Source organism: Miniopterus natalensis, chromosome 21 (assembly GCF_054644295.1).
Source record: "Miniopterus natalensis isolate mMinNat1 chromosome 21, mMinNat1.hap1, whole genome shotgun sequence".
Lineage (NCBI taxonomy): Eukaryota > Metazoa > Chordata > Mammalia > Chiroptera > Miniopteridae > Miniopterus > Miniopterus natalensis.
In genome coordinates, this window is record NC_142101.1 from 8,277,681 (window position 1) to 8,300,650 (window position 22,970).

Consider the following 22,970-nt stretch of genomic DNA (forward strand, 5'->3'; position numbering starts at 1 on the left):
CTCCCAAACTTCCATCCCTACTAAGCTCTTTCTCCTGAACACCAGGCACATATTCAATCACCTACCTGTAAAACAGGTGCTTAATGGGCCTGGAACTCAGCACGTCCAGATTTTCATTCCCGCTGTGTCCCCTACACCTGCTGTGCTCACAGCCTCCCCATCTCACACAAGGCAGTGCCACCTCTTCCTGTGTTCCAGCCCCAAGCCTGGGAGCCGTGCCCCAGGCCACACACATTCCTTGTCCAACCCGTCAGCATGTCCTGTCGGCCCCGCCTGCAGAATGGGTCCAGGTCTGTCCATTGCCTTCTGCCAGGACAGTAACAGCAGCTCCCCAAAGTGGGAGGAAAAAAAACAAGCAGTCTGAAAGCACCTTCAAAATTCCCACTGGTTTGATCTGCTTTTAGTTTTGATAATTTACAGGAAACTTCACATAATATTAAATGAGGTAGAAAAGCATTTTTTTTTTTTCTTTTCTGAGTTGAGAAACTCCAATTTCAAGACTGGGATGGGTACCACCTTTCTCATTTCTAAGAGAGCCTAGCATGTCCTGTGTGTCGTATCTACGATGGCATGGCAGGCTCGTCTGTGCCTCCTGCTTGGTGGAAATATTTTTTCTTGGCAAAATTTTTCTGTATACTTAAGAAGACAAATAAAACACAGCCCCAATGTGTGTTTTGTTTTGTGTTTTTTTTTTTGAAGGCTTGGAACCCCAAAGGAGAAACAGTTCCAGCCCTGGGGGAACCCCAACTCAGTGTAGTTATCGGTGGTTCACCCTGGAGTTCAGAGCTCTCCGCTGCAGCACCCTTCCACTCTCCCTCACTTTATCACCCGCAATATATTAATGATTTACTCAGTGTACAGACCCGCCGCACACCCGGCACTGCACTAAGCAATTCACTCACTCGACAAATATTTACCTACTCTACTGAGTGCCATGAGTTGTCCCAACACCAACCATGGGTATAGTAACTCACTAGTCCAATGAGTAGAGATGGGTAAGAACTGCGGAGGGAAGTCAAGGGAAGAAAGCTGAGGAAGGCCGGGATGGGGGCCAGGGGCCACGCTCCACAAAGGTCGTCACGGGAGGCCTCGCCGACGTGCCTGCTGAACAAGATCTCAGGGAGGGGGGCCGGCCCTGTGAACACTGTTCAATCCTCACAGTGACCGGTATAACCATGTTTCACCATCTCACAGATGATAAAGGCCGCAGAATTAAGAACTGGAGTCAGGGGTTTCCTCAGGAGTGAGGGCTGGGTCTACTGGGCAAGCACCCCCCAGGCCTACACAAGGGAGATGCTGCAGAGACAAAAAGAGTGATATTTACATAGGAAGGTCGACTGCTTTAATAGCTCTCTATTAGAGGGATATGGGGGAGGGGGTCAAAACAGGCAACTTGGTTTCCTGAACCCGACCCTCAAGAAGAATGGTTGTTCTAAGGCTTACATTCTGAGGACGGGACGTCCTCAGTTCCAGGCATCCACCTGACGCTGGGTAGACTTTAATTTAGCCCAAACCCAACAAGTGTGGAAGGCGTCCCAGCTGCTCCTTTAACACATGCAAATGCACTTGACAGTAGCTGGCACTAAAATTAAACCCACCTAAAATGCATCCCACCATGGGATGAATATTCAAACATCTGCTTGGATGAACTCCTACTTCAAAACCTGAAAATACACACACACACACACACACACACACAAAAGTTTTGGGAACTTTTAAGGGACTTCCAGTGGAGGCAGACCCCGGCCCACATGCTCACAAGCCATAAGGAAGGACACCACTTGCTCTCAGCTCTAAGGAAACATCTTAGAGGACAAGTCATAGCAGGAATACAAGCTCTTAAACCAGATGGTGAAATGAGACTCATACCATCTCCCAGAGACGTAACTCCAAGCAGTGACCAGGTAAGATCCTGCTGGAACTTTCACCGCTCTCCTGAGTTTGGGCCAGGCCCTCCTCAAAGCCACACCGACCCTTTCTGCCCTTAGGTGAGTTGCTCCTAGTCACTGGGTAAGTTACTGACACCGCAGGAGCCTCGGTTCCCGTTCTGTGCAATAAGGACACCCTTAGTGTCCAGCAGCACGCGAGGACAGGGTGAGCGGGTCCTGGGGAGCCTTTGGCACTGGCCAGCGCTTCCCTGGGAGAGTGGTGGGGAGGCATGCACCTGGGACCCTCTCCTCAGATATGCAGGCATGTACGAACCTGAGACTGGTCACACAGCTAAAGGACTTTCACAGAGTCCCAAAGCCCCTCACGGGTCCCTGGATTCCAGGCCAGCAGCCTTTAACAGTCAACCGTGCTGACTTTAACCAGAAGTGCGGGATTAAGTCAAGTCGCCTTTTAAAAAAAAATGAATGGGTTACAGGAACCATTAAGTAGAGGCAATCTTCTGGACTGGATTTAGAAAAATGATGACAGTCTTAGTATTATGTATGATATATGTCCATATACCTATCATATGTTCCATATGTTAAAAATATCACATACTCACTCTTACTTGCCTGGTCTGAAAGAACTATAAATCTACATACTTACGAGCCGCTATGGGTGCACAGAGCTGCCAGAACCCAAAGAGAGCTGGTAAGAAAGGCACCTGGCCGTTAACTGGTACCTACCCTGTTAGGAAAGTTCCCTGAAACTGTGAGAGAAGAGAAAAATCCTCTTTTAATGATGCTGTTAACTTATAAAACAAAATCAGTCTTTAACCAGTACAGCTGACCCTTGAATGACACAGGTTTGAACTGTGCAGGTCCATTTATATGCGGATTTTTTTTCAGTGAAAACCTGTGCTGTTTTGGAACCATGGTTGGAGTCCACGATGCAGAGGGCAGACCATATGCCCTGATCTACAACATTTTATTTTATTTTTTTAAATGTATTATATTGATTTCACAGAAAGCAGAGGGAGAGAGAGACAGAAACATCAATGATGAGAGTCACTGATCGGCTGCCTCCTGCGCACCCCCTTCTGGGGATCGAGCCCACAACCTGGGCATGTGCCCTGAGGGAATCGAACTACAATCTCCTGGATCATAGGTCAAATGTTCAACCACTGAGCAACGCTGGTTGGGTATCGATGACATTTTTACAGGGGACTTGAGCATCCACGGATTCTGCTATCTGTGGGGGTTCTGGAACCAATCCTTGGTGGATACTGAGGGACAATTTAAGTTTTTGGGGAATCAAAAAGTTGTATGCGGATTTTCAACTGCATGTGGTTAAAGGGTCAACCGTAATTTAGTTGGCTTTTTGTTTCTCTTCAGTGTATCCACCTTTCAATCCTGGGAATGCACGCCCGAGAAACAAGAGCCCTGGCTGGCACTCTGATGCCCTGGGCTACCTGTCAGGGCCGTGTTCCCCCTGGGTGCCTCCAGCTCAGGCCTCGCCCCCTGGGTGCCTCCCCTGACCCTCCCACTCCTGATTGGCGCAGACTGCTCAAGACCCAGGGCACTGCATGCCCTCTCGTCCTGTCACCCCCCACAGCTGGAGCAGTGACTAAATTCCCAGGACCCACGCACAGCACCTGAGCCATGGCAGATGTAACCCGCGCTCCATGACGTGACCGTGAGCGACTCCAACAGTAACCTGGCCAGCAGGACGTCCTACTGAGCACCCAGGAACGTGACTGCCCCCGTGTGTGGCTCCTCATCTGAAACCAGACTAACCCGCTAAGGGTCCAGGTGAACCGCCTCCCAGTCAAAGAACCTCACCAGCAAGACTTGGAGGTAGAGAGTAAATATCACTTTCCTGTCAAGTGGTGACAATATACAGGACCGATGCCTGGAGACCTCCTGAGCTGAGCTGAGAAACCCGGGTTCCGTCCACCCGAAGGCCCCAGGGTGAGTGTCTCAGTGAAGCTGCCGCCTGGGTCGTGGGAAAGCAGGTAGAGCCCCGGCCAACACCCAGCTCAGTACTTACTGGTCGTGTCTGGTGTCAGGAATGGCTCTGTCCATCCGCAGCTTGTCACTTTCCACTTGGTTGAATTTGTTGCGGGCGTAGGGGTCCTGCCCAGAGCGGACCATGGTCCCTCCAACGTAGGCTTCCTGGTTAAAGTCCCGCCACCGCACTTTCCCTGAAAGGAGCAGAGGAGAGGGCGTGGGACAAGGGGAAGAGACTGGCGAGCTGGGCACACACACGCGCAACAGTGTCACGTCAAGAATTAGCGCCCGGGTTGCCGCTTCTGGCGAGTTTAGCCAACAGGCTGGCTGTCTGCGAACAGCCGAGCTAGCATCAGGAGGCACATCTACAAACTGGAAAACTGAGTGCTCACAGCTTATAACACGAAAGACGAAGACCTGGGCTGCGAGTACTTGTCCATGAACAAAATGCCGCCGTCAAAGTACACACGAGTCTGGTACCATTTACACTTCGTAGGAAAGGAGATTATCTGCTTGTCCCACCTTTCCGGGGAACATGGTAAAGCCAAAAGCACCTCAGATACGGTGGACAATGCCATGGACAAATTGAACAGACAGTGTATTGTCACATATCATCAGGTAGCACAAAGTAAGAAACAGAAAATTACCCCCCAAAGAACAAGGTATCAAAGCGCCCCTCAGCGAGGCCTGTCCCAGCGGCACTTCTTGCAGCTGTTACGACGTCTGCTCCCGCGAGGAGGTGAGTGAAGCCATTTCTGGTACACACGCATCCCAGCACACGTATACCCTGGCACACATGCACCCCCCCGACAGACATGCTTCCGGCAGACATGCACCCCCCGCACACATGCATCTGGCAAACATGCCCCTCTAGAACACATGCCCCTCCGGCACACATGCAGCTCCAGCACACGTGCACCCTCTGGCACACATGCATCTGGCAGATATGCACCCCCGGCACACATGCATCCAAGCACACATGCACCCACGCACATGTGTATCCCGGCACACATGCATCTGGCAAACATGCACTCCCTGCACACATGCAATCTCTAGCAAACATGCATTCCCGGCTCATATGTATCCAAGCACACACATGCATCCTGGCACACATACAACCAAGTGTACACATGTATCCAAGCACACATGCACCCCCTGGCACACATGCATCTGAGCGCACACACACCGAACACACTCAGGTTCTCTTCTGGAGGCAATGGAGCCAATGGGGCGTGGCCCGTCCACGCCTACATTGGCCATGACTCAGCTGATCAGATTAGCTGTTGCTGCTCCAGAATGCCACACACAAGGTTCTCTGAGAACCCAACACTGGACCGGGAAGTTTTTACTAGGATCTGGGGTAGGAGCAGTGTTGGTGGTAGGCTGGAATCTGCAGGAGAATGCTGCTGGGTTGGGTAACCCTGGACGAGCCGGGCATTACAAAGACAGAGCCAGAGAAATGAGCAAAGGCCTCCATGCCCAAACCGAAGGAAAAAGTGGGAGGGAAGACAGACTCGAGTCAATGAGAAAAGTCAGGACTTGGTGTCCACCCTGGGTTTAAGTCACTGTTTATCACTTGCCACCGATGTGACCTTGGGCAAGTTACTCATTCTTCAAAATGACATTTCCTAAAAATAAATAAAGCAAAAAAAAAAAAAGTTTTTTTTCATGAGAATTTAATGGCCTACTTACTATATGCCAGTTCGGTAGATATTGCAAATGCAAACAAACCAAACTCAAAAAAGGAGGGAGGGAGAAAAACAGTAACAACAGCCCTATCCCCAAGTGGCCATAAGTGCTGTGAAGAAACATAAGGCAGTAAGGGGCAGGCAGTTCTGGGGTTGCTGTTTTATATGGGGTGGTTTGGTGGCAGGGGGACTGTGAGCAGACACCTGAATAAAAGCGAGAGTGTGGCCTGGCAGCCCTCTGGGAAGAGCACAGCGAGTTACACAGGGAACTGCAGTGCAAAGGCCCTGGGGTAGCAAGGAGCTCACTGTTCAGGAACCAGCCAGAAAACCACTTTAAGAAGAGGGTGAAGGCAGGGCTACTGACAGTGACCGGGAAGAGGCAAACGTGTGGGGGCAACAGTCTAGAACAGCATGTCAAGTGTAGGGTATATGACACTAGCATGTGCACCTACATGTGTGCTTTCAACACAGTCCCTAACAAGCAAAAGAATGTCACATTCCTTTTTCTAGGGCAGAGATGAGGAAACTGAGATTCAGTTATACGTGATTTGTTTAAGGCTGCAGAGGAAATTTTCCATCCAAAGGCTCGTCTGCTGTTGTTACACTGTCCTGCAGGTCACAACCCGCATCTCATCGCAGCTGGTTGCTGTGGGAATGATGCTCGTGGTCACCGAGGTCCAGCCTCTCAAACGAGAAAGCAGCTCCAGAACCTACGGGCTCCCTGGCTGCGGACGAGCCTGTGGCCCTGATAAATGTCTAGCTGGGAGCCAGAGAGTGTCATCATTTTCTTCCACCTAAAAGAAAATGTTTCCAAAGCATTCTTGGAAGCACGTTTTTCCTGCTGAGGCAACACTAGAAATGCTTCCTGAGCCTCTGCTCGCCCCTTTCTGCCTGCGCCTCAGACTCTCACTCAGCGAAGCACGAGGCCCCGCCTCCTCTCGTTAGCTCCGCCCCCAGCCCCTCGCAGCCCCACACAGACCAGGAGGTCAGCTAAAACCTGCACCAGCCGTGCAACAGGATCCAACAAGATGCTTCCAACTAGCTCGTTAGCCTGAGCACTCTTCAGTGCACCAGGAGAAAACCTGGACTATGGAGCCCCATCCACAGCCAGAGTAAAACTGTCCCCCAAGAGATGTTTCGCCTGTATTCTGCTTCTGCCCAAGTCCCTTCTCCCTGGAGCACAGGGGCAGGAAGAGGGGGGGTCAGTCTCGGCTGGTGTGGGTCTGCATTCCGCAGGAACAGCAGCTATGGGGCCTCTGCTGAGCTCTTGGAGCCTGAACCCCTCTCCCACCTGCACATCCCCAGGGCTATCTCACTCCAGCCCGTTTCTGGAATAAGACATGAGAACAGCAGAGGGTTCTAGGGATGGCCCTTGTCAATCACTGTGGGGCAGCGAGTGTCCCTGACTTGGCCCCAAGCCAGGGGTGGAAAATACCGCAAAGATCTAAGACTTTACGTGAGAAGGCAGAAATGAGCTTCATCACCAAAGACAGGAAAACAGAACACGCATTTAAATAACACGCGAGGGGAAAGTGAACATCACCCTAAGGGGGCTGTGAAAACAGCTCGTTTGTTAAATGAGGTCGTGAAAATATTTATGAGGAAATTTATTTCCAGAAGAAAGACTTCTCGTAGAAGGAGGACCTGTGTGACCTTGTTGGTGCTGAAACCTGATTCTGTATAAATGCGATGCCTCCCATGAAGGCGGGACAAGCCACCTGCCTGGGACTTCACGCTGACCTAGTGGGGCCAGGCTTAGGACCCGCCCCATTCCAGCCAAGCCCTCCTGAGGTTCCCTGTCCCCTCCCAGGAACACACACAGCAGGCCCCAAGTATCCCTGCCCTTCAAGGTCACACCCCGCCCTTCAAGGTCAGGCCCCATCTGCCAGAGCAGGAGGGAGCTCCTCCTTGCATGGAGCAAACCTCCTGTTTCTTGGCTACTTCTCACTCTCAGGACCCAACACCCCACACACACACTTAGGTCCCACCAACTAGCAACAGGCTCGTTCAGGCTCTAAGGCCCCCGAGGCTGATCACTGAAAAGCACCCTAATCCTGCACACTGTCCTGCAGAACACAGCTTCGTGCTGACTTTTACAGATGGTATTACCGCTGCGGACGCCCGTGTCTGAAAGGCTCCCGGCTTGTGCTGGACCCTCCTGCCCCTGCTGGACACTGGCTTCCAGCCCTCCTGCCACCTCCCATGCTGATGGGGAAATCAGTCTAACTCACAGGTGGGAGTGCAGGGAAGCTGCGGGCGTGGGGTTCTAACAGTGGGCCATGCCAGTGCCCGAGCCACAGCCGGGGCTCAGGACCACATGGGTCCTCTGACAACCTGTGGTCATGGACACAGCAGAGGGGCAGGTGAAACAACCCTCCCAGGAAGACACAGGTCCCCAGGCCCAAGGCCCCAACCCCTCCTGACTTCCCAGTCTGTATGGAATCAGAGTGAAGTCCCACCTCCCAAGTTGTTATGAAAAGTCAATGAAATGATGACAGAAAAAGTAATTCCTAAGCTACTGACTCCCACACGAAATTAAGGGATCCTAACAGGTAGAACTGGCCAAACAGTTACCCCCACCTGGCTGATGCAACCCCCCTGGGCTTCTCACTCGGGAGGGTTGCTGCGAGTGCTGAGCCCACCAGGACCCTCGAAGGCCTCCACTCGGGGGTCCCATCCCTGCACCTGACCCTGGGGAATGAGTGGCAGGCACTGGAGGTGATCCTTACCACCTCCTGTGAGCATCTGCCTAGGTGAGCATGGCACCTGCCCAGTGAGCATGGCACCTGCCCAGGTGAGCATGAAATCCATCCAGGTAAGCACCTGCCCAGGTGAGCATGGGACCTACCCAGGTGAGCATGGGCAGGAACATGCAGGTGCATGGAGCTCACACCCCATTTGTGGCCCATGAACACCTTCCCCCTCTGGCAGTAAGTGCCCGTGGAAGACAGAAGGGTCCAGCAGATATTTTAGTCTCCACCTCTGTCCTTCCATTCCCACCTGCTGTTCCCAGGGACACCTGGAAAAAATAACAAACTTGCAATGTCCTCCTCTGCTTGCTTGAGGCAGGGGGACGACATGAGACACATCACATTTCAAAATGGGCGAGGAAAGGGCCTTGCTGGAAGCATGACTGTTATCGATGGAAAAAGGACCAGTCAGCATGGAGCCCAGTTTGGATAAAGGAAGTTCTAGTGGCTGATTCTGAGATAAAATCAGTTTTACTGTCAGCATATCAAGGTCTCCGAGGCCTCAGTTTCTCATTTCAGCTGCTTGTAGAATTTCTTAGAAAAGGGAGGCGCCTTAGCAGTACTGGGGCTGAGACACCCCAGGAGTGTCCATAGGCAGGAAGACCCCACCTTGCACCCTGCATGCCACTGGGCGCCTCCCTTCACCTTCCTCCCCTGCCTCCTACCACCCCGGGGCCCAGCGGGGCCACACGGCCTCCAGAAGCTTCAAATACAGATGCCACCCTTCTGCCCCTAAGAGGACGGACGGGTGGGGAGGAAGGGGCTGCCCTGTGAAGACAGGGTGTGTGCTGGATGTGGTGGGAACTCCACCTGCTCATTTCCTATCTCGTTTCAGACCCAGCTCTGTGGCTTACCGAGTGAGGACAGCTCTGGCTCTTGCAGGAGTCCTAAGTGCCCCTCAGGGCAGTTACCAAGGGAAAGCTCATTCTAGGCTCCTAACAACCAAACCTCAAATGCTCTTTGGAAAAGATGCTTTTATAATCAGGGAACTGCTTATAAAAGACTTGTTCAATTAGAGTTAATTGAAAATAATGCCACATTTCCAAACAACGTCATCTCTTCCTGAAAATTTTTGTTTTACTAAACCTCGTGTTTAAAGAAACAATGATGCCAATCTATGAAAATGAACCCTCAAAGGATTAACAGCACAAAACATACGGAAACCCAAGTGCTCAGAGACACACTCATGGTCCTCAGATTAGAGCTCTCAGGTGCTGACATACACCCCTTAGGAGACCTCGTCACACACCTGCCACCACCCGCAGGTGGACGAGGGGAGGGGAGGTGGCTTTGCGGGTGTGGGTCCCATGGGACTAGGGCAGCAGGAGACTCGGGATTCTGCACTCGAACCCTCCCAGGGAAGCTTAAACAAACGGAGAGCCAGCCTGTGTAAAACAGCAGCCTCTTCCGGGAAAGTGGCCAAGAAGGGAAACAGAATATATTTTAAATCAAAGGACAAAGCTCTCAGATTTATTTCAGCCTCTTGGTTGATGTCCAATTGAATGCAATTTCACTATGCTCAAAAGAAAAAAATCCCTAATATTCTTCCTTTGAAAGGTCACGATGCTACAGCATGAGAGAGAAGCCAGGATTACAAACAGATATGTCCATTTAAATAACAAAGACCTGTAAATAATACTTCATTATTTGTCGCTGGGTATCTGGTGAGATGGGAAACTTTGTTCGCCTGGGAGAAACTGACCCCTGAAATCAGGACTCCTACACAATTCATTTTAAAAAAAAATCTTTATGGAAAGGGTTTCTACATTTTAAAAAAAGGGTTTTTTATTGATATTTTTAGAGAGAGAGAGAGGAAGGGAGAGGGATAGACAGAAACATCACCTATCAGCTGCCTCCTGCACAGCCCCTACCGGGGACCAAGCCTGAAACCCGGGCATGTGCCCTGACCGGGAATCGAACGGGTGACCTCTTGGTTCATGGGTCGATGCTCAGCCACTGAGCCACACTGGCTGGGCCACAATTCATTTTTAAGGATGAAAAAATAGGAAATTTAAAAAGTGGTTAAAAGCTACTTAAAAGAAAATATAAGGAAAGAAAACAGATGTTATAGGTTAAATACTATTAATTTATGTAAAATTATTTGTGCCATCAAAATAACTTAAAAAAAACACAAAATGGTCTGATTTGCATTCTGAGGTCTACACCTGGCTTGAAATCAAGGAATCAACATATATCCCTTCTCTAAATTTTAAATAGAAACGCTTCATTTTTCCCCTAGGTGGGATAGTGTCTAAATGTAGTTGTTGCACACGGTCCCTTCACACCAAGTTTCAGTGAAAGCATCACACGGAACCTACTGCCCAGACGGAAGCCGAGACGGGAGGGACAGAGAGACAGGGCAGCTGTTAGCCAGTGGCCCCGAGGCCGCCGCTTCAGACAGGCCCAGCCCACACCGCACAGCCACCCTGTACGATGTGTCTTAGTCTTCCCATTTACCAACCGGGAAACTGACACTTAGGAATGAAACTACGAAAGATGGAACCAGAGCCCAGACCCAGGTTTCCCTCTTCCCGAATCTGCGTCCTTCCGCTGTGGCTGACAACTCACTTTTAAGTGGGTGAAATGAAAACAAAGCACCAAACAGCAGCCCAAACACCTGTACGGGCCCCACTCCCCCTGCAAGCACCCTTTCTAAGGGCGCCAGCCGTGGCCTGGCCGTCCCCACCCCGTCCCAGTCACTGGCGGGATGGAGTCTCTGAGTTGAGGCCGTGTGCCCTTCGGAAAGCTGACATCATATATTGTTGGAGCCAGAAAGAACCAGGATGTCACCTCTGTGAAAATCTTGTCATTAAAGCCCCAAACGTCCAGCCATAGCTTACAAGTGAAGGGGGCTCTTCCTTTCCAGACAGGCCATTTCACCAGACAGCTGGAGAGCTGGCACAGGCTCCCTTACACAATGGCAAAAATGCTCCCCTGTAACCCCCCTCTCTGCCCTGTAACCCCCCTCTCTGCCCTGTAACCCCCCCTCCCCTGTAACCCCCTCTCTGACCTGTAACCCCCCTCTCTGCCCTGTAACCCCCCCCTCTGCCCTGTAACCCCCCTCTCTGCCCTGTAACCCCCCCTCTGCCCTGTAACCCCCCCCTCTGCCCTGTAACCCCCACTCTCTGCCCTGTAACCCCCACTCTCTGCCCTGTAACCCCCACTCTCTGCCCTGTAACCCCCCCCCTGCCCTGTAACCCCCACTCTCTGCCCTGTAACCCCCACTCTCTGCCCTGTAACCCCCCTCTCTGCCCTGTAACCCCCCCCTCTGCCCTGTAACACCCCTCTCTACAGTCTCAAAGAGGAAAAATTCAGCTTCCTTTGAACGGCAGCCTTCCAAATAGCCGGACATCACGACCCCATTCCCCCTTCTCAGGCCTCTGTAAAAACACCCAGTTATTACAATGTTCCTCGTCGGACGCTGTCTCCAGCCCCCTCGCCATCCGAGTCACCATCGCCTGGAACTACTGGAACTCACGAGCACCTCTGAGGGCCCTGTGCCCAGGCCAGGTGGCACCTGGCAGCAGAGAGCGCTCCGGGTGCTACCTGAATTGTCTGGATGTTATATGTCTACCAATAAAGCTCCAGGTAATTCTATTTTAATAGCTCCACGTTCTAGCTGGTGACCTGGTCCATGTCCTTGATGTAGCTTCTTGTTTGTTGGAAGGGGGGACAGACAATGGAAGATGTATTTTTTAATGTTGGCTAGGGTGCAAGGAAACAGGCCCCGCCCCCTGGAAGAAAATCTGACAATTGCTATTAATTAAAAAAAATAAATATTTAAATATCTGTATTGCCATTGACCTGCCATTTCAGTTTCAGGAAATTATGTCAAGGAAACAATTAAGGATGAACAAAGATCTCCTTCTGAGGACCCTGCTGAAACCCTGTGTCTACAGCACAGGGCAAGTACAACGAGCTCATGGCCATGGTAAGTTGCTGCCATTACAAATGCTGTCAGAGATACTTATGACCACGGAAAGGTGTCTAACTTACCCTCAGAAGAAACAGTGTCAACGCCTGTCTCCTGATCCCCGGCCCCCAGGCCGTTGTCCGGGTCCTGAAGTCTAGTGCTTCTCACAGACGGATGCTCTCACATTCTGGCTGCTCCGCTGCCAGGATTTGGGGGATGGGAAAGCAACGGAGGAGAGGATGTGGGGTGTGCTATCCTAACACGCTCAGGGGCTCGAGGCCCTTGCAGCTCCTCCTGACTTCTAGGAAGCAGCAGACTTGGCCCTGGCTGGGTAGCTCAGCTGGTTAGAGCGTTGCCCCAATACGTCAAGGCTGCAGCTTCTGTCCCTGGTCAGGGCACATACAAGAATCAACTGAGGTATTCATCAATAAGTGGATCAACAAATTGATGTCTCTCTGTCTGTCTCTCTGTCTCTCCCTCCTTTCCTCTCTCTCTAAAAATCAATCTATATAAAAACACATTAGAAAGCAGCAGCCCTGAAAGAACATGTCCAGCTTAAGAATGCTGAGCTGCTATGTCCCTGAAGCTGGGAGGGTTGGAGGACTGTCCCTAAGGGCATGACCACAGCCTTTTGGAAACCCACCTGGTAGGAAAGAAATCAAACTGCTCCTTCCTTTCTCTCATCATCTTGCTGAGAACTAATTACCTGGCTCCCAAGCTGCTGTGACCCGGCTGAGGCCTAAGAGTCACAGGAGTCACTAAGCGACCCCTGACCTTGGGGGCGCAGCTTCCACAGAACTCCTGGCCAACGCGGCCTGAGCGGGGACAAGCACAGATCGCTACACAAGCACACCTGGTCCCGCCTGGCAACAGTGGGACTCGAATAAATAAAACTGGAAAAGCACACCGACCAGACTTCTCACCCCGACCGTGAGCCTCCGTTTACCGACTGCGTTTCTACGGAGGAAACCACGGGTCCCCGAAAGGCAAACGCTGGATTTGAGCCGTGTACAAACTCGGTGACAGCCGCCGCTCACACGTGCAGCTCTGCCCCTGCACGCTGCCCACCAAGCCCTTCGAGCAGAGCGTGGCTGGGGCCTCTAGCCCAGGAACTCACTGCTGAACAGGGAAAACTCGGCTCCCAACACACCACGAGGGTGAGGGCCAGGGCCCCAGCTGCCAGGCCCCGGCCCGCATCAGCCACTCTGCGGGTGCACTTTACCGAAATTCCAAATTCTACCCCAAACCAGGCTGGGCTAGGACAAGAAGTCTGGTTAAAAACGATACCTGGGCTGTGGTGGCCACAGCTGACCCATGCGCAGTGGTCTCCAAGGTGGGGCCACATAAAGACAATTTTGGGGGATACAAGGAGGAGAGAGTAGGCATCTTCAAGCGTCTTTCCTAATCCTTCATAATATCTTGTTTAAAATATGCTTTAGAATGTATCAATAGCTGAGGAGGGTGATACGTGTATCATTTATGAGTATTTTAACATATATGGGGGTAGGGTGAGCTCTATTTAAAATACTTTTTCACACAGGGGATACGATCAGAAAAGCTAGGGGCCGCGGGCATCAGCGCTACCTCTGGTCTGGTTGGCGCCTCTGTCCGCGGGCTTTGGGGCCACGCGGAGACATCAGGGTCCTATGCTCCGCTCGGTGCCGCCTCCTCCCACCTCCTCCCACCCATCCGCCTACAGCCGCTAGATGGGCAACACCTGGAACAGAGGGAGCCGCCGAGCTTCCCAACACCCCACTTACACAGTAGGAAGTGCCGTGACCGGTGGTTACTCGCAAACCACAAAGTTCTGGCTGTGACGGTCATTCCCGAAGACAATATATTTCTTAACCCTAACAAAATAATTTCTAAGGGGAAAAATTATGTGTGTGCTGGTTTGGTAAGGAAAAAAGGTTTCCACATACACACAGCAGAGAAAGTCCTTTAGAAAATAAAGGCATGACACAGTTCATGCATCAAAAGTTACAACAACTCAAAAAATAGAATAATCAGGACCTTCTTAGCTCTCTGAAAGTAAGAAAGGCAACTGCACAGCAGTTAAGAATAGGACACTCAGGGTCAATGCCACGCTTAAGTGATTTTAACTAGGGTATGATTCTCAAGAGTCACATCTAGTATATGCTTTGAAGATGGCTTCTCCCTCCCCCTCCAGAGAGGCCGTAAAATCCACCAGAACGTTTGCTTGTTTTTTTAACTAGAAGACAACCCACAGGAAATCTCTCAGTAATCCACACAGCAGAAGTCAATCCTGTTATTATAATAAAGAAATGCTTATTAGCCAGCTAGTCTATCCGGGTGCTCCCCGCTGCGTGGGCAATGCCCGGTTCACCTACGAGAACCTGTGGCTCAGGGCTTCATGACTCACCAGGAGTGAGGGCGTCAGACCAACGGAGCGGGTAATGCGCCTCCTTGCCCTCTCCCCACCCCCCCCACCCCCGTCTAGTGCAGCTGGGACAATGGGGGGGCACACAAAGGAGGGCCTAAATTTCCCTGGGGGCAGTGCTCGTCCAACCCGGTAAGAAACACAAGTATATAAACTCTTTGTCACCGTGAAAGCAAAAAGTCCATAGACCAACCTCCAATCTGCAGTCTAGCATATAGGGAGCTTGGAAGTCGTCCCTCCACCCTAACAAGTACAACGCTGCACTGGCTGAAATCAACCCCTCTTCTTAGGTCCCTCCGAGAAGCGAGGTCGTAGGGCAGACGACTGCTCCAAAACCCGCAGAGACCGACAGGTCACGACTTACAGAGGAGCAACCTCTGCGGGAACCGGGTCCGGGGATGAAGCCGGAACTGCAGCCGATGAACTGCTGGGGGCACAATGCGGACAAGCCCGAGAGATAAAAACTCCAGGGGGCCAGCGATGGAGGAGGGGGGCACTTGTGAGTTTTACCTCCAGGAGGGGAACCAGGTTTCTCACGGGGAAGACAGGTCCCCTCTTGCTTCCAGTAGGGAGAGGGGGAAAGGAACCGCTTTGAAATATACTAGACATTGTTCTCAACAAGGTCCGCCTTCAAGAGAAACTGTTTCACCAGAGCCTAACCTCCTGGGGTTCATCAGAGTCTAACCAACCTGGAGGAAGGTAAAGTCCCCGACTAGAGCTTGTCCTAGCCTTCTACGGGGGGGTAGGGAAACGCCCAATTCCAGCTGACTGTAGCCATCCTGTACACGCTTCTCAAAAATTAACTCAGAATGAATCACAGACCTAAATATGGAACACAAAACTAAAACACTCCTAGAAGGTAACAGAGGAAAAAAATCTAGGTGACCTTGGGCATGGGGATGACTTTTTGGATACAACATCAAAGGCAAGATTCAGGAAAGAACTGATCAGCTGAGCTTCACTAAAATTAAACTTTTATCCCCTGGGAAAGACACCATAAAGAGAAGAAGACAAGCCACAGACTGAGAGAAAATATTTGCAAACAATATATCTGATAAAGAACAGTTATCCAAAACACACAAAAACCTCTTAAAACTCAACAATAAGTGAACAATCCAATTTAAAAAATGGGCCAGGGGCCTGAACAGACACCTCACCCAAGAAGATAAACTGATGGCAAATAAACACACAAAAAGATGCTCCACACTGTCTGTCGTCAGGGAAATGCAAATTAAAACAATGAGATACCACCTTCAACCTACTAGAAGGGCCAAAATCGAAAACACTGACACCACCAAATGCTGCTGAGGGCACGGAGCAACAGGAACTCTCAGCGGGAATGCAAACTAGGCACTTTCCACAGACAGGCCGGTGGCTTCTTACAGAAACAAACACAGTCCTACCATACGATCCAGCAGTCGCACTCCATGATACTGACCCCAATGAACTGAAAACGTGTGTCCCCACGAAAACCTGCGCGTAGATGTTTAGCGCAGCTTCATTCACAATTGCCGAGACTTGGAAGCAACCCAGATGTCCTTCGGTGGGCGAGCAGATGAGTAATTTTGGTACATCGGACAATACGATGCTACACAGTGATAAAGCAAACACGCCATCAAGCCGTGAAAAGACCCGGAGGGACCGTCAACGCACATTACTATGTGAACGACGCCAGTCCGAAAAGGTTACACACCGTGTGATGCCAACTATGTGCCACTCTGTGAAAGGAAAAGCCATGGAAACAGTCAAAGGATCAGCGGTTGCCAGGGATTAGGGGGAGGGAGGGAGGGGTGACCGGGCAGAGCATGGAGGGTTTTCAGAGCAGCGAAATGCTCTGCACGGTGCCGTGAAGGTGGACTCATGCCCCTGAATGCACAAGGCCGGGAGTGAATCCTAACGTGACCCATGGCCTTTGGGTGGTCAGGATGCATCAGTGTTGGTTCATCGACGTTAACAAATGTGCGGGTCGGGTGGGGGGTGTTGACAGCGGGGGAGGCTGTGCATGTGTGGGGACGGGGGATATACGGACGTTTCTGTACTTTCTGCTCCATTTTGCTGTGAAACGAAAACTGCTGTCAAAAATAAAGTCTCTTAAAAAAAATTGTGAACGGATACATACCATCCTATATGTCCTATTTCACTCTTTTTTCTTTCAATAAATTTTGCCCCGTAAAATTCACTTCACCACCCACTGATGGGCCCGAAGGAAGCCGGCAAGGTTCTGCGCTCAGTGTCCCGTCCGCCCTATGAAATCCGGCCCCTGCCCCACGGGCCACGCGCTCCGAGCGCCACATGCCAGCTCACGCACAGCTAGTGGGCAGCAGGACTTCCCGGCCCCCGGCCCCCGGCCCCCAGCTCACGCGGAGCTGGCGCCCCTGGTGCTGTTGTACCTGGAGGGAGGGTCTCCACGCCCTGGGCTTTCTCGCCCCCGTCGCTGTGGTGAATCAGGTCCTTCTTTTTAATGGGGTCAATTTCATTCCAGTCCTCCTGCGGGAACAAAGACACCGAGTGAGCGGACTGGGTCTTCAGGGCACCTTCATTCGTCAGTTCAATAAAAACACTGAGTCTTATGACGCCAACGGCCCTGGGGACGCCGTGATGAGTGACAGGGAATCCCATCCTCGGGACCTGCAGCCGAGAAGCTCTCAGCTGGTAGAGATGCAGGGGGAGAGAGGTGCGGGAATGACTTTTTCTAAGGGGGGACCTGCATTTCTCGCCTCACTTTATCACTATGTTGTATATCTATGGGAACCAGAGACTCTGGACACTCCCAGGGCTTTGTGAGGGTGAGGAAGGGAGGGGAGAGTGGGTTAAATAAAAGAATTGAATAGTGCTTAAATTAAAGCCATTGACATCAGGGCAGCTCTCCAGACGTCTTCGATGGTTTAAGGACGGCCCAGGGCCAGACTGTCCCCGAGGGCCCTCCTCAGAGTTTGTTGAATGATTTAATTCCACTGAATAACAGTGGAGAGAGGGGAGAGACCCCCCAAGCTTTTCCTGGGGGGCTTACTTTCTGTAATAGGACCGCCAGTGGAACACAGCTGCAAATTAAGGGCTTAATGTGAAACGAAAATAAGACACGCGCTCCGGCAGAATTTATTCAACTCGTCTGCGCAAACAATTTAATCTATCGATATTAAATCAAACTAAATAACAGCTACATGACCACAGACAGAGCTGAATATATTTTTCAATCACTTGGGATCTAATGCCTGTGACTAAAACAAGAAAGGTTTCTGCATATAACCCAACTCAGAAATACCCCACAGCTAGTCGTTTACCCACACAGACTTCTGTGAGCCCAGCACTGTCGCCTGGCAATCTTCCTGAGAGACGCTGACTCTCAGGAGGGTCTGCAGCACTGAGCCCTCCGTCGGGGCAGACCCAGCCCGCTCAGTATGGGTTGTTCAACTAGCATTCCTCCAGACCAGCAAGGACCGTGTGTTGTGACCACTGGCGACTGTGGGCTCTTTAAAATGTAAAAGGAAATCTGCAAGAAGGGAAATCCTTGGGGCTGGGCCAGATCATACATTTCTCCCAAATGCAACCTGCTCTGCCAATGACCTGCATTGTTACTCTAAAGGTACAGGAATTAAAGCTCTCGCCCTCTGGAGGCCAGCTTTTCTTTAGTTGCTCTGCAGTGAAGGATCCAGCAGGGTTTATCCACCATGGAAATGATGGGCTCCCTCCTCCCCCCCCGCCCAGGATGACTGAGAAGAGCCACCTGCACCCGGGTGGTCCTAGCCCCACACCTGTCACAAGGCCTCTCTCCCAGGCCTTCAAGTACCCCAAGTACTGAGACTTTGGAAGATCCTATCCCACATCCTAACAATCGTATTAAAATGTACCTGTATCCCAATTTAAATATTTGTTCTGCTGCAAAAAAATCTGAAAGATATTTACAATTTGGCTTTTGAGATTATATGCTTACAAATAAACTTTTAATTTACTGTTGCAATGATTTTGCGGCAATCTTGGCGATGGGTGGAGTGAGGGAATCTAACCTACAACTGGCTTTATAGCATTAGGAAATACGTAATGACGATACCGGAGTCACATTATGCAGGCTTTTAATTAAGCATTATTAATTTTTATTTTGTAGCTTGCCTGTGGCATTTTGTGGCTAATAATTTCTGTTTGCAGGCACTTGGCTTCCTACATACGCTGACTAATGGATCAAACCATTTAACCTCGTACTTGAAAAAAATTCAAAGGCAAACGTTGCTGGTGGGGCCCATGACTCTGGCTTTATTTTTTGCATGTAGGAATCAAGGCGTTATCGGTAGTGTTCACCAAATCAACAGCTGCATCAATGTTTTCTCAGACAATGAGTGTTTTTTCCCGTAAACAAGACCGACTTGTCCATATGTAGCATTCCTTAACGTCCCCTCCCGTCCCGATCAACCGTGCCCACCATGAGGCTCCGGGCAGAGACGAGAACATGGGCCCGGCTGGGGCGTGGCAAAGGTGAGCAAGCGGGATGGTGCCCAGGGCCATTACGAATGCCTGCCACGCACCAGGCCTTGTACACAGACAGCTTCTCATGCCGGCAACAGACCTGGCGTTTTTTCATTCCTAGTTTACAGTGGGGCACAGAGAATGAGGGAGGTGACGCAATCAGTCCAGGTTCCATATTGGGCAGAGGTGGCCCTTTATAAATCAGGATGGGATGGCAGCCAGGGGCTCCGTTTAAACCAAGTTACATGAGCCTGAGTCTCACGATGTCATAAAAATCTGGGAATACGTTTCCAGGAGGCCCTTCACAAAGGGGTGCCTGGTCCTGGATCCCAGCGAAGAGCTGGAAATGACCACGGTAACAAGCTGCTGCTAGAGTAAGATGGATGACCGCGAGGAGGGGCGGGAAAAGGGCCACCCGAGTGGCTGTCTGACACCCACCCAGCACTGCTAGGGGCCCAGGCCCATTCTGGACACTGCCCACCCATTCATCTTCCTCTCAGAACGGTTACTACCCCATTTCACAGATGAGGAAGCTGAGGCCCGGAAAGTTTAAGTAACGCAACATACATAACGAGGCTGCATTTGGACCCCAGGAATCAGTACTGGAGTCCACGGTCTCAATCATCTACGGCACTGCCTCCCCTCCACCAACCAGACAGCCAAAGTGAAAGTCCAACGAGGCCCTGACCGAGCACCGCAGAATGTCTGATCGCTGCATATTCCCGGTAGTTCAGGATGACTGACTGGGTTCACTGGCCGAGGCAGAGCCCAGGGACACACCACCCACCTTCTAGTCACTCACAGCCCTTCTTGGGTATGAAGACGGTCCCTAGAGATCCAGGGGGGACTTGGCGGAGTGTGCACACCTGGCTCAGACGAGCGCTGGTGCCACATGCCCTACAAGGGGAGACGCAGGGACGCCAGCAAGAGCACTGGGGAGTCTGTTCATGAGAACTGACACCTTAGCAGAGATCCCAGGGAGTCAAGAACTGGCCTGGCAGGGAGAAATGGTGGGCTGGGGGAGAGCAGAGGGCGGTTCCGGATGGAGGGAGAAGGTGAAAGGCAGAAAATGGGGAGCCGTGGCAGTGGCAAGGTAGCCTGGGACTCGAGACTTGTGTTCTAGAAACACCTCTTTGGCTGTGCTGTAGGGAGAAGACTGGAGGGGACAAGAGAAGCCAGGGGGCCACTACAGCAATGCAGCAAGGGGACTTGGGGCTCAAAGCCCCAGAGGCGCAGACAGGAGGCAGGAAGGCTGTGGGGGGCGGGAGGGAGGAAGGAAGGGGGCAGAGACGGCGGGCTGGTGACGCGAGCATTCCATCGGCGGGAGTGACATTTGCCGATAAAACATGAGAAAGTCGTGTGAGCGGGGTAAGGGGTGGCGCTGGGAAGCAAAGACAGATTTGTTTTGGGAATGCTGAGGTTACTGTAAGACACCAGGAGGAGGCATCTGGAAAACAGTCGGAGACACGTCTGGAGCTCTGGAAAGGCTCGAGGCAGTTACAGGTTCGAGAGGGGGTGTGGGCCGCGAGAACGGGGTCCCGGGGCAGCGGGAGACGCCACCATGTAAGGGACACGTAGGATAGGACACTTGGTGTGCTGGGAAGAGCCCAGGCCTGGGAGCCAGAGCCTTGGGTTCTAGCCAAGCCTTAGCCGATGACCAAGGGGCCGTGGAAGCCTCTTATTAGGACACCCCCCACCCTCACCCCCACCCCACCCATTTACATCCACTGAGGCTTCACAGCGGTCAGGCTCCACTCATAAATGGAACCACCGTGCTGAATGCAAACACACGAGAAGGCTCTCGCCCAGTGGTGTCCAGAATGTGCTACCAGGTGACCTGTTTCCTCCCCATTAAGTGTTGGACAGGCCTCCCTTCAGTGACAAGAATGAACTGCTCCGAGTGCGCAGTAACGATGTGGTTGATGCTGGGTCAGAAGGTGCAGAGAATGCAAAGCCGGCGATCGGCGAGCATGCTGTCACTTCCCAGGGGGCAGACCCATCTCCGCTTTGTTTCTCCTGCCCTCACGGGGGGATGTTGGCACCGAATATACAATGAGTGACTAAGCCACAGAGAGACGGTGCTTCAGACAAACACAGACAAGACGGGTCAGGGTTCTGACCGAGGCGGAGTCGTCAGGGCAGTTTAACCAGGGGTGTTAGGCCTCCGCCAACCGAATCAGGCTCTCGGAGCAGGGGGTGCTGTGCCCGCCCGGCTTTGCCATCGCCCAGCTGCACCACGGGGACCACGGCGTTAGCTCACCCACACCGACCTCAGCAAAGACCAGGGAGCCTCACCCGTGGCTCCGGGGCTTCCCTCCCGTGTTAACTGGCATTTCAGATCATGCGGACGCCAATTCCTGTCCTTACCAACCGACCGAAGCTGGCGGTTACTGTCAGATATGAGAGTGTAGTCGGGTCTCAGAGTCTGAAAGCCCCAAACACGAGACATGCCCACCCTGTTCTTGCAGCAGCAAGTCTATCACCCGAGGCACAAATGGAATTAAGTGAGGCCGGGAGCGAGAGCGGACGGACGTAAATGACTGAGAGATGTCTACGTATCCGCCACAATTAGACAGAACAGCCGCCTAACTCAGCCCATTTCGAGTAGATAAAAGAGCAATGACTTTTAATAAAGTGACATTATTTTCAGAAACAGTAACTCCAATTGGCTGGTTTATTGGATAGTTATGAAAACTCATTAACTGTAAATACAGGCTTAATTATTAAAAGAATATTTCCCATTATATTCGCAATACGACCTGTCTCTGCTTCCAAAGAAGGAACAAGAGTCGGCCTGGCTTCTGCCAGAGATGACGCGCCAGTCGCCGTGGAGGGCAGAGCTGTGCTTGGAAGGCGAGGGGACTGTGGAAGCTGCTGACCGGGTCAGAGGACATGGGTTGGGGGCCCGATGACCCGCAGCCTCCGGGCACCGGGAGATGGCCATCGGCTTGTTCAGGGCACCATTTAGTGCAACCCGGCATTTCCCAGGAGAGCGAAGGGACCCGGAAGGGCCAAGGGACATACTGTGTTATCCACTGATGCAAAGCAAGTCCCCTCAAAACGCAGCTTAAAACAATAAAGCATTACTGTCTTACCCAGCTTCTGGGGGCTGGGAATCTGGGTGCTTCTGGCCCACGGTCTCCACGAGGCTGCGGGCAGACGTTGGCTGGCACTGCCATCATCTGAAGGTCTGACCAGGGCCGAGGGGCCGCTGCCAGGATTGTCCCCTCCGGTGGCTGTTGGCTGGGGGCCCCAGTCCCCCCCCCAGATTTGTCTACGGGGCTGCTTCAGTGGCCCCACAACCTGGCAGCTGGCCTCCCCCACAGCAAGTGATCCCAGAGGGGGAAAGGGAGGGACAGAGAGAGAGAGACAGACAAAGGGACAGAGGGAGAGGGGAGGATGCCGGGACCCCGTCTCTGTCCCCGTCTTGGAGCTCACACGCGACACTGTAGTCGTCAGCAGCAAGGGAAGGGGACTGGACCCACACTCTGCGAGGAGGCCTGTCGGGGCCGGGGGGCATCCTAACACCGCGACATTCACCCACGCAGAAGGCTCACCCGTGACAGAGGGGAGCCGAGGGGACTCCAAAGGCAGGCAGAGCCCCGCCGCTCCCAGTGCTTCAGTGTGGGGGCTGAGCAGTGATGGGAAAACACGGGCCGAGTCACAAAAGGGGCACGTCCCAGCAGTTAAACGTCGTTTCTTCTCACCCCGACCCCCTCGCCCGCAGTCCGATACACAGACGGTCACCGCCCACGGTGGGCAGGCTTTTTAAATCGTGAAACGCCAGCCGGAGTGAAGACGCTTGCACATAAAAAACCAGGTAACACGGAATAAATGCACACTGCTAAGTCATCAAAGGTCGCTTTCACGGAACTCAAACGG

The 22,970-nt window shown here is 52.0% G+C and overlaps 1 protein-coding gene across 1 annotated transcript in view; it reads right to left on the reverse strand.

Annotated features, from left to right (window-relative positions):
* The window catches only part of GALNT2 (polypeptide N-acetylgalactosaminyltransferase 2), a 147,364-nt gene that overhangs the window by 49,602 nt on the left and 74,792 nt on the right, over nt 1-22,970 (reverse strand). Inside the window, exons 2-3 of the mRNA XM_087829055.1 lie at nt 17,021-17,117; nt 3,919-4,072 (exon numbers count right to left, since the gene is read on the reverse strand). Coding sequence (XP_087685181.1) covers nt 3,919-4,072; nt 17,021-17,117 — 251 coding nt within the window. The remainder of the gene's footprint in view (nt 1-3,918; nt 4,073-17,020; nt 17,118-22,970) is intronic.